General features: G+C 65.1%; 1 protein-coding gene across 1 annotated transcript; it reads left to right on the forward strand.

The window, feature by feature from the left end:
* Positions 1 to 7979: 7979 nt before the first annotated feature.
* BXZ73DRAFT_81246 (uncharacterized protein) lies at positions 7980 to 10173 on the forward strand (the record flags this gene model as incomplete). The annotated part of the gene is made up of 3 exons (XM_048023467.1): positions 7980 to 9136; positions 9237 to 10008; positions 10066 to 10173. 3 exons carry the CDS (start codon positions 7980 to 7982, stop codon positions 10171 to 10173), a joined length of 2037 nt encoding a protein of 678 aa, XP_047873057.1.
* Between the last annotated feature and the right edge of the window lie 1930 nt (positions 10174 to 12103).

Consider the following 12103-nt stretch of genomic DNA (forward strand, 5'->3'; position numbering starts at 1 on the left):
CGTAGAGGCACGCAGTAGGTACGCGCACCGTCTCCCCCGGCAGCGCCGCCGTCCGTCGCGACGCGTTCGCCGCAGGAGACGCGTCGGGCGGCGTGCCTTGCGGGGAACCGCCTGGAATTTGTAGAGCGACCACAACGGAATTAACGACGGGCGTCGGCCGCGGCGCCGACCGCCTTGAGGCTTGGCGCGGCGGTGTGAGGAGGTCGTCCGCCAAAGCGGGGGGATGCCAAGGTGCGCAGCACCGGCCTAGCGCGACGGGGAGTGGCGGCGGGAACGTAAACGTTGGAGGGCGGTTTGCGTAAAGTGGCCCAACAGGAGGCTTGTTGACCCGCCTCGTAGACGTACTGTGCCGCCCGCGCTGTCGCCGGCGAGGTTCTACGAGCTTGGCGCGGTGTCTCGGGGACCGTGGGGGGCGGATGCGGTCACGAGGACGAGGGCGCTAGCGGTGCTTGGGCTTGAGTTCTTGAGTTCTCGAGTCATGGCTCTTTAGAGTTGAAGAAGAAGTGTGAGAGGACTCTGAAACTACGTCAGTGGCATCGCGTGAGTATCGCCGGGAAATGTTGAAAAATCGGTTAGTACATACTTGACATGTGGGGACCGCGGAGAGAAAAATAACGACACCCAGAAGCCTGCGGGGTGTAGTACCGCACTCGAGAAGAGCTCGGTTGACATAAAAAGTGAGAAAGACACGCCGCTAGGTAGTTGTACGCCGAGCGAATAACGATCTCGTTGATCGCTCGATTTCTGCCCCGTTTCTTGCGTAGAGCCCCGTTGTTAATGGTCGCCTTGATTCGTTATGGGTTGATGAACCTGTGCGTCGAAGGAGCGCGACGGCGCAGCAGTGCGCGCCGCTGGCTGGACCATGAATGTCACAGGAAAGTACCCGCGACATAGTAACCACCTAGTATGCGCCAATATCAAAACCATGATGAGGTTATGTAGACGACGAGATCCTCAGCTCACAATCGGCTGAGTAAAGTGTCTGCGGTGTGCACTCGAGGTTTGGTCGACCATTTGCCTCCCGAAATCCCGGCGCGAGAACGTTCCCGTCGGCGAGAGACGTGCGAATCCGGCCTGCACGTCCGAGCTGCCTCGAAACAAGGGCGATTTCATTGTTTCCATCGGGTTAGGATGGACTCCGTACACCGCAGGATACAGGACGCGTCAGCACAGCAGTGTCGTGGAAGCTCGCGGCTGCGTCAGAGCACGCCAGTAAGCCGATATCCCACGTTCACATCCCATCCCCTGAATCAAGCACTCACAGACTGTATATGACAGCGCATCTCTCCGCATCTGTCATGACCGAGGAAGGCTTTGAAAATTTGAATGCATGCGTCCCAAGATAAGCACGGGTCCTGGCGGCGACGGCCCACAGATAAGCCAATCCCTGGCTCAAGCTCGACGCGCACGTATGGTTGCTGTCGTCATCGTCTGCGCGTGCGTGTTTGATGAAACGGGCATCGTGTTCGGTCGATAGAGAACTTACCAAGTGGTATCGCGTAGTTCTTCTGCCTGACGACTCTACGTCCGGAGGCGGGTGGTGCCCCGCGAACGGTCGTCCGGTCGGGAAACTGATGGCTGTGGTCGAATCCGCACCCGCGCCCGCGCGAACCGCCGTCCGACGTCCCGCGGATGTGGCCCGCGCGAGCCGCGCGCCACGTTCCTGCAGATCTTCCCGTTTGAGCGCGGCTGCGTGGTAAGGGGGAAGCAACAAAGGCGAACGATGCGCGTTCGCCAAAGACGGGCACGCTTTCCCGCGAAGCTTCGACTCGGTGGGCTGGTTGTGCTTGCGCAGGGAGGATTGGACAGTTCGGGCTCGAGGGCATGGAGGTCGTTGCTTCCCCTAGAGGATCGACGTGAAGATGGGAGGGAGAGATTGAGGCCGAGTGTCTGGTCGCTGGTGGGAGAGACGACCCCAGAGTGAGGAGCCTTCTCGGATGGCGTGCGGATGGCCGAGGATGGGCCGACGTACCGTGTTACGGACCCAGGGCCGGCATTCGCTGCGATGTTCCAGCGTGTCCGTGTCGTTGTGGCACTTTGCGAAGCTTCGCCGGGAGCTGTCGATGGATACCAGTTGCGGGGACTTGACCTTAAGAGTGTTTTATGCATCCGGGAACCATGCCAGTTTGACGACTGCATTGGTTTGGTACAATCTATGACTGGGGGACGAGGACGAGGACTGGATCCTGAACGACATATTCTCCGAGAGTTGTTGCGGCGAGCTGGTCGCGCAGTCCCGCTGGCACCCAAGCCGGCACGGCGAGGCGCATGTCGAAAACCAGGTCTGTGTTGCACATTGCTCGCCAGGGACATTCGCCCGTCTGTGGTCGTGATGGGACGGAAGGAGAATCGATGACGCCGGGACGGGTGCCCGTTCTCCCCCGCGCTATCTGCATCCGCGATGGAGATAAGAACGTCTCCGCGCCCTCAGTCCTCCCCTCCCGCGATCAGCGCACCGTCCTCGTCAGCCACACTCACTAGCACCTCGCACCGAGCCCCCGTCCGCGCGCCGAACACGCTCCGTCTCTCCCACTCCTGCGCGCACACCCGAGGGCCGGTGCGCGGCTCCGACGACCATCACGCCGCGCTCATCGCGAACCCCAACGTCGAAGGGATGGTCGGATGCCAAGGCGCGGCCCGTGCGGGCTTCTGGCTCCTTCAGGCGTGTTAGGCCGCTTTCAGGACTCCGGACGCCCTCCAGCAGCGGACCCGGGTGAATCGCCAGACGCCAATGGCGAGTGCTAGCAACTTCCAGCTTCAGAACTCAGAACTCAGTACTCAGTCTTGCATCAGGGTCTCAGTTCGACCCACCACGGTCCACCCGCCTGCGTCGTCGTTTTCGGAGCGGGAAAGACCGAATCCAGGGCGGCGTCGTCCCGCTCCAGCCTCCGATCTCGCTGCTGAGTGAGCGCGTCTGCGGGGGATGTCAAGAGGCTGTCATCTCCAGTCAGTGCTGTGCTGTGCAATACTTCCGAGTCCCGGCGACGGAGAAAGGCATCAGATGGCCTCATCATGCCACCGCGGCTCCGAGGCTTCGAACGGCTCCGAGCACTCGAGACGTCGCTCGTAAGTACGTGCGGGCTCTCGCGGGTGGCCCGAGCGCTGTTGACAGTTCCGTCGAGGGGAATACTTGCTGAGCGACCGAGAGAGCCTGATGTCGCCCTAGCTCGCAGGACAGACTCGTACATAATTAGCTCTATGTATGGACTCAGTTGTATTCCGGTTAGAATTCATCATCACCACCATCATCACCAGCCCTCTCGTAGGACAACCGCGCTCAGGCGCAGATGAATCCCTACGCATCCGGCCGTCCCGCCGCCCGTGGCCGGTAGTGCGCACGACGTCGCCCCGCTTCAAGTCCAATCCCACCACCTTGGCTTTCGCAGCCCGCGGCGGTACTTAGTGGGCCCTCTCCCGGCCCTGGTGGTGGCAGTGTGCCGTTGGGACTCGGCGGGGGACGCGTACGCCTTTGGTCGTCCGACGAGTGGATGCCCTTATGTACTTACCCACCGCGCTGACACCCGCGCGCACCGTCGGACCGCGCAGTGGGCGGGCGCGTCAGCAGCTGCTGGCAGCATTCGCCGACCGCACGAGCACCTACCACAAGTCAACTAGTCACCGCCCGCGTCCAAGAATACGAGTCCGTCTCCCCCCGGGGTCCTCCGGGTCCCGCTCCCCGCGCGCGGAACTCGCCGTCGGGATGCGCTGGCGCACGCTGATGGTCGGACGTTCGACGGCCAGATGGGATCCGTCCCCGCCCCGCCCGACCATTGCGATTTTGCCGCAATTGATGGCCCTCGCGCGCGTCCCTGCGCGCCTGCCGCCCAGAAAAAAAAACGTCGCGCGGCCGCAGCCCACAGCGGCCAGCCAGCCTGCAGGCCGCGGAGGTCCGGGGGACGACGCACGTGCGCGTCGTGGCCGCCGTCCATTCACTGCCGCCGCTCGCGCGCTCGAGCCTCGGAGTCGAGCCCTCCGTCCCTGCAGCCAGCTGGCCGCCGCGCCGCCGCGGGCGTCGCCAACGTGGTCCCGAAGCGCGAGGGGTGACGACATCGGGCCGCGCGCCCAGACACGAGGCGCGGGACGAGCCTTTTAAGCTTCCGCGCCGTCGCGCGCACGGTTCACCCGCGCGGATTCCGGCCGCGCGTGGAGCGCCACTGGCACTCAGTCTCGAGAGCTCGTGCGCCAACCTTGGAAGTCTCGTTCTTTGGCAGTCCGCTCTCGCGCGAGGTTGGACGTTGAAATCGAGACCGCCCCGCGACGGGATTTCGGGCGCGTGGCGTACAACAGAAACTCGGAAAGTACAAGTACCGCCGCGGTTGCCGAGCAACGCGCGTCGGCTGTGTGGACGTGAGGTTCGAACGCGAACGCGAACGTGGCGGTGATGGCGGTGAGCGGAGAGTCCCGGGAGCCTGGGACTCTCGGGTGGAGGTCGCGCGGGCCCAGGCTGGACTCTGGCCAGCCGTGACGGTCGCGAGCAGGGTGGCAGGAGGACGCGAGCGCGAGGACGACGTTCGGTTCGGACGTCGAGCTCGAGGTTCGAGAGTCGAGAGTCGAGAGCCGTGCATTTGTCGACGACGTCGACCGTACTTACGTGCGCACTGCGCACCTGCTATCGCGGGCGCTCCGAGAGAATCGCGGACGCGGCGTGCGGGCCGCGATCACAGTCCAGACTGCATCACGGTCGCAAACTTGGCGCTCGAGAAAGCGTTCCGCGTTCTGGAGGTCTGGAGAGAGTCAAAGACGTTTTCTATTCTGAGTCTGAGCCTCCGAGGCCTGCGCGGTTCGATATGGACGGCGTACGCGCGGGCCCGATGCCGGCGCTGCCGTACAAAGCCGCGCGACGCTCTCCGCTCTGGCAGCGCGTACCGAACTGGCCCTGGAGAGTGCGTTCTCGCGCTAGCCGGGGACGCCGGCTGGAAGGCCGTCAGTGAGGCGGGCGGCGCCGCGCATGGCGTGCTCCACTTGGGTCGCCAGACCAGCTGGCGGCGGAGAACGGTGGGCAGGACGCGGGTCGAAAACCTTGGGCGGCGCGTAGCCTGGTGCGCGCTCTCGGGTGGCGGGTTTCCCGGTCTCAGGCCCAGACCCGGGGTCGACGCGCGAGGAGGTTAGGCTAGGTTAGGGGCCCCAGGCAAAGGAAGGACTGCCACAGCAAGTACTGGTACTACTTACAACCTGTCACTCGAGGGATCTTGTCCGCCACACTGCACCCGCGGGCGGAGCGCGTCGGGCTGCGGCGCCGACGAGGAACAAGCCTTCCGTCGCCCGTACACAGCGCTAGCGCTAGCACTCGGTCTTCCAGAGGCTTGGCGGTGGCTTCGAAGCTCTTCAGGTCGACAAGGTTCGACAGAGACGGACGACCAGGCGCCAACCGCGCGTTCGGCGCGGTCGACACGCGCAACCCTATCGTGCCCTCCAAACCGGTGGCCGATCGGGGAGGAGGGGCCCAGGAGAGGGCGGACAAACGAACGCACCGGGTTCCAACGAGCCCTTAATCTCCGCGACGACGACGCGCCAGGCGCGGCACGAGGCCGACCACGACCCATCGGGTGGCCAGAGCTGCAGCGCCGCGGTATCGGGGTGACGGACCCCGCGGTGTCTCGATGTCGATGAATCATGGGCGCTCGAGCGCTGAGCGGCACCGGTTCTGAACCAGGGGTCGGTCCGCCCGAGTCGCGCGAACGTGCGCGCCCGCGAACGAACGAGAAACGGCGACGGGGTTGGGTTCGCGGCGTGCGTAGGTCTTTGTGGGCGCAGCGTGCGTCCAACCGATGCGACGTCGACGTTCGAGCCCGAGCCACCGGCTGATCAGTGATCATTAATCAGTTCGCCTTCCCCCGGCGTCGATACGATCTTCGAGGGCCTCGACACGCGTATGGCGCCCAAGTATGGGTGTTGTGGAGAGCGACAATCGAGGCTCGATACGGGGTGGTGCGTCATCGGGGTCGCGCGCGCGGCCGCCTGGGTTGGGGTTTGCTTGGCTCGTGTGCACCGGTGCGCGGAATGGTGGCTGGGGGGCACCCAAACGAGGGGCGTCGACGAATTCGTGTCCTCGATCGACGTGTGGCGACGTGCACTGCGCGCGCTGCACCGGGCTTGGCCAAGGAGACAAATACGCAGCGCTGAGGACGCGCCGATCGCGGACGCGAGTTTGATTCAACCTACAAGCCTCTGACGAATTCGTTTCTCGAGCCTGGGTTGGTTCGGGCGCGGGACACGAACTTGCGACACGTTGCGGGGTGTGACGTGGGCGCACTCACGTGAGTGCGTTCTGGCGCGTTCGTGAGCTTGGTGAGGTGGACGGCCTTCGAAGAGCCAGAAGCTGGCGCGGCTTCCCTCGGAAAGGCGCAGGGGTGTGCTGCGCCGCGGTCAGCGCGCTTTCTGAGACGCCTGCGGAGGTGAAACGATACTGAACGCCATGGCGCCGATGACGCAGCGATGGGCCGTTCGCGAAGCCACGCCACGTCACGGCGGAGAAGAGAACCTAGGTCGCCGCACGTCCCGAGCTGCGTTTCGGTAGGTAGAAGCGGTATCGTGAGTCGGTGGAACGGTGGAAACGGAGCAGGTGTTCACCGTTCAGAATCCGGATCGTAGAACAGCAAGTGATCAACCGCACACAGTTGGAAGACGACGACGAAGACTGGCGGGCATTGGGGACGGACCGGGGGTGGGGCCGGTGCCCGGTTCGGGGATCGATAGCACGGCAGCTGCGCACCCTCAAGCTTCAAGTCCGGGCGGGAATTTCGAAGAGCGCGCGTCCGGTCGGTCAATGGCGAAATGAGCGCAGCGATAGCGCGAAGGACGGGCGGTGTGCATTGTTTTTGGGTAAGTACAGTACGTACGCGCGCGGGCGGGAGATTCGAACAAGGTTGCAGGGTGGTAAGTAATGGAGGGTACTCGGCCAAGAGCGCTCGTGGGAGGAGGATGAGTCGAGGTCTCACACTGGTAGTCACGGAGGAGGTGCAGGGGCGGTGCAGACGGGGTTGAGTGGCTGCCATCGTCCGGTCACAAGACAAGACGGTGAGTAGGCGGAGCACAGGCACACAGACAGCCAAGAACACGTACAGGTAACAGCGTCCACGTACGGCGTCAACGCCGGTCTCGACCCTCGAGCTATTGTGCATAGACGAGGTGACGGAGGGGGAGGTCATGGCAAGCTGGACGGGCCTAGGGACATGCTCCGTGCTCCGTCGGGCGGAGCCTAGACCGAGGCGGGGGCGGGGGCGCGGAGGCGGGCTTTCGCTCGAAATGGCAGGAATATCAGGGACGCCACGTCGCCCCGGATCGATCGCAGACGCCTGCTGTGCATGTGCGGGGTATGGTGAGGGGCACCGCGCCTTCACCTAGCCAGGGGACACAACATATCATAGCACCTACCCCAGGCGAGGACGAGAAAGACGGAGCGCTGCACATGTCCGTGGGCGAGGGTCTGGCGGAAGAAAGTCGGGCGAGGGAAAGAAGCCGGACGGTGGAGAGATCTGTGGGCGATGGGCGCTGGCTGCACAGCGCCTCCGCAAGGATGGACGTGAAACGGAAAGTTGCGAGCGGAAACGAGCGTCGCCAGGGGGGATCGAGGGTCAGCTTGGCGGCCCAGAGCCCACCCTCGCGTGCCCGGCAGGCTCTGCGTGGCACACAGCAGGTGCGGCGTGGACGGCGGCGATGGCGCGCGGCCGGTCGCAGGGCGGGGAGGAGGAGAGGAGGAAGGACAAGGTGGGAAGAGAAGAGGCGCACGTGCCGCAGAGGGCGGGACCCCGGGGAGCGCGGGCAAGCTTGGCAGCTGGGGCGGGAGCGCTGGGGACGCAGGTCGGCGGCAGAGGGACGCGGAGCCACTGCTACCTTCTTTTTATCCCGTGGCCTTGTCGCCTACTTATCCTACTTGCTGCCCTACTCCCTCGCCGCCTTTCTCTCTCTCCCCCTCCCTCTCCTGCCGCCCAGGCCTCCACTCCTCAGCTTGCCCTCTCCCACCATCGAGCGCGCCCACGATGGCCATGCTCGTCCAGTACCCAGCCCCCATGCCCCGCCAGGGCATCCTCCTCAACCCCTCTCCCGCTGCCTCTCCCGCCTTCCATCCAGCGTCCCTCCCCGCCCTCGTCCCCTCCAACTCCTCCCTCTCCTCCTCCGCCTCCTCCTCTGCCCCCGGCGAGTCTTCCGACTATTTCGCAAAGTCCGCATCTCCCTCTCCTGGGCCCTCACATCCCCGCGACCCGAAACGCGCTTCCCACTCCAAGGCCCGCGCCGGCTCCAACCCGAGCACCGTCCGCCGGATACGCTTCGCCCCCCTCCCCGAGCCTCGCCGCGACGAAGAGGAGGACGGGCCATATCCCCCCGTCTTCCTCGACGACGACGACGCCGCCGAGCAGCTCGCCATGTTCTCAGCGCTTCCCTCCGTGAGCACGTCACTCGACCCCAAATCCCCCGTCGGTGCGACCTCGAGTCCCCGGATATGCCGTCGGCCCCTCGCCCCCGACTCCCTCCTCCTCGACCCCTCGAGCCCAAATCCGGACGCCTGCAGCCCCGCGACCCCTACCGCCGCCCAGCTCGCCGACCCGGCCCACGACGCCGTCCCCCTCTCGCCTTTGACACCCCTCGCCACCGCCGCCGCCGCCCCTCTCCCCGACTCGCCGCGCCGCGGACGGTGGTCCAAGATGCTCAAACCGCTCCTCGGCCGCAGCACGCCCAAGTCGCCCTCGTTCTTCCCGCGCACGTCCTCGATCGACTCCACCGCGTCGCTCGACCTCCCGCGCGGGCGCGGCGGCGCCGTCGTGTCCGCCGCGAGCTCGCGCGACTCCTCAATTTCGCGCGAGGGCGCGCACGAGGCCCGCCGGAACTCGGACTTTGGTGCGCCCCTGCACCGCTGGACGTCCGAGGGCGCTGCGGGCGCGGGCGTGGGTCTCCCGCTCAGCAAGAAGAAGCGGCTCATGCTCTTCGGCGGGGGCGGGAGCGGGAGCGGGGGCGTGCCGCTCGAGCGCACCCAGAGCCTGACGTCGCTCTCGGGCAAGGAGAGGAACAAGCCCGCGCCGAGGGCGGCGGGGGCGGCCGCGCCTGCGAACGGCGCGCGGAAGCAGACGCGGATGCTCAACGGCCGGGTGTACGGCGCGAAGAGGAGAAAGTCGACGGCGAACCCGTTCGACAACGTTAGGTGCGTACCTCCGTTCCCGATGCGCGACGACGCTTTCCCACTCCGCCTTTCCCAACGTCCACGATTCCTGGTTTGCTGACGTGGTGCTTTTTTTTTCCAGGACCGACGAGCCCGAGTTTGTGGAATGGGGCTACGGCGGTATGGGCTCTGTGAAGAGCGCCGGCCAGCATGCGATGTGGTCCCGCCTCCAGGCCGGTAACGACGCGGCCGGGGTGGCGAGGACGGACGCCGATGAAGACGACGGGACCGGTATGACGTGGGTGAAGAAGCGGAAGGAGCAGCGTGAGCGCGAGAAGAGGGAGCGTGAGGAGCGCGAGAAGGCTGAAGCGGAGGCGAAGGCGAAGGCGGAGGAGAGTGCGGCGAATGGGGAGGAGGAGCCGGCAGCTGAGGTGGCCGAGGCCGTAGGGGAGGAGACGACGCAGCCGGAGCCCGTCCAGGAGGTCGAACCCACCGTGCTCGCGCCCATCGCCGAGGTCTCAATAGAGCAGACCGCGTCTTCCCCAACCCCTGGCACCCCCGTCGCAGTCGACGGCTCGAAGCCCGCTCCCGCCACGAGCGAACACATCACCACGGCCGTTGCGATCCCCGCCCCCTCCCCTCACCGCCACCACCACGCGCACTCGAATAGCCAGACCTTCATTCACCCCGGTGTTGAGCGTCGTGAGAGCGCCGAGGCTGCGCGTGCCGCTCCTGTTGTCACTCCAGGAGCGAAGGGCGAGGTCTCTGTTCCTGTTGCCGAGAAGGCGCATCCGCCCGATACGGAGGAGAGCAGTGCAAACAACACCAGTGATGACGAAGACAGCGAGGGCAGCCCTAAGGAAACCGATGGCGAGTCTGGTCAGGAGGACGACGACGACGATGAGGATGATGAGGTGAGCATACTCTTGTCGTGTCTGATTAGAGTTGCGACTGACCAGTGCGGTTCGCAGGAGCAGCGCCGCCCCACGGCGACCAGCGCGGGGATTGAGAAGTTCGCAAGACATCACAAGGAGGACCAGAGTGCGGCTGGCACTCCCGCGGCGGAGCCTTCGAGCTAAGACGCGAGGTGCCCTCCGGTCAAGGTCGAAACCGAGGTCGGACGACCCGTTTCCGTACCCTTGCCCCATTTATTCCTGCGCTACCCTCCCCTGCGTCTGTTCAACAACATGCGATATCCGCGTGTTGCGTGCGGCATCCGAGGGACGCTGGACGGGAATCACCCCTTGGGTGACAAGCCCCACGACATACGATTCGCGAGCAGGACGATCAGCAGGCGCGACACCCCGTGATGATGACGCGCTCTCACTGTAGATTGAGCGCGCGGATCCGAGCTCTCTTGGACGCCTGGCAAGGATACCCTCTGCGGGCCAGCGGTGCCCGTCGTTGCTTGGCGTCGAGCGCGGACCGCGACCCGTGTATACCAGTATACCAGGTGCAAAACTAGAGGCTCGTCGCCCAGCGCGGAGTGAAGCCGGTCCCAAAGCAACCCCCTCCTCTCTTCCTACCCTCGTCCGCTTTATACCGCCCGGGTGTTCGCCTCCGCATCTCCCTCCTCCGCCCTCTGTGATATACCGGCTTTCCGCCTCCTGATGCCCGCTGTCTCCTCCACCAACCCACCACTCTTCGCCCGCTGTATCGCCGCTGGACGGGCGACATTCCTCCACCTCATACGCTATCGCCATCCGCCGTCGACCCCGCTTGCTCCGGCGCGCTAATCTCCACCTTCTACTGTGCATATATGGACGATGCTCTGCTCGCTCTCCCCCTCTCCTCTCCATCCGTGTATGCCTCCCCTCCGTCCATGTGTCCATACCTCTCCTGCCAAAAGCCCGCCGGCATCCTGCGCGCCCCGCGCGTCCCACACTCTTTCTCCCCTCCCTCGCCCTTCCCGTTATCCGATCGTCGTCGTCGCATGCTGTGTACTTCTCCTTCTCTTGCATATACCGTATTCGCCCCCCAGGCTCTAGTCACCGCCCGCCTCGCCTCGCGCCGCGGCGTCTACTCCGTACCGTTGTAATCGGCCGCGTGGCTGCCCCCCATGCACCGCGGCCACCTCCCCCCGTTGCCCACTTTGCTTCTCGGACCCACCCCGCCCGCATTGCGTGTCCGTCGCCAGACGCGTGCCTCCCCACCCCCAACCACATCCATCGCATCGCATCGCATCGCGCATCGCATCACATCACATCCCGTCTTCGTATCGCCCCCCATCCCGCGTCGTGTGTACCATATCGCTCTCGAATCTCTTCCCATCGCGCCCCTTCCCCTTCCTCCCGCACCCCCGCCCGACTCTTTCGCCTCCGCCCCTCGCGCACTGTGGATATATCCCGTGTCTGCTCCTGCTCCAGTTGCCCGATTCTCGACTCCCGACTCCCGGCCCCGATTTACATTTACACGCCCTCGCCCTCCAGCCCCGGATCGCCCCCGCGCCCTCCCCTCAGACGTCTCGTGGATCGTTTTATCGTTACCCGCACCCCCCGAGCCCGCCGCACACGAGCCCGTTAGTGATCAGTCAGTCCCGACTCCCGAGTGCCCTCCGCCGTTTATAGTCGTAATATATTCGCCTTCGTCGCGCCGCGCGGGCCGCCACGGCCCTGCGGTGCCTCCTTTTCATGTGCAGCTGCAGTGTGTGCTATGGGATGCCTAGGGGAGACTAAGTGTGTGCGCGTGTGCGGGTTCGAACTCGACCTTCGCGACTCGGCGCTAAGTTGGAAATCGGAACTTGGAAGTTGGGATCATGATCCGCGCGGAGGCTTTCCGCGTCCGACGCCTGCGCGTGACTCCGTGGACCGTCCGACATCGTTGGCAGCCCCCTACGGGCCCAGTCCGAGTCCATATAACTCGAGTCCCCGGGCACCGCGACGGGTTCGCGGGCGTGCGCACCCCCTTATTCTAGCTCGCGCCCCTCCCGCGACGCGCCTGTGGCCCTGCCCACGTCCGTCTCTCGTGGGTCGTTTCCCCGCCGCCGGTGCGCGTACATAACGCTTATTT

This window comes from Epithele typhae (assembly GCF_022376455.1).
Source record: "Epithele typhae strain CBS 203.58 chromosome Unknown BXZ73scaffold_76, whole genome shotgun sequence".
Classification (NCBI taxonomy): domain Eukaryota; kingdom Fungi; phylum Basidiomycota; class Agaricomycetes; order Polyporales; family Epitheliaceae; genus Epithele; species Epithele typhae.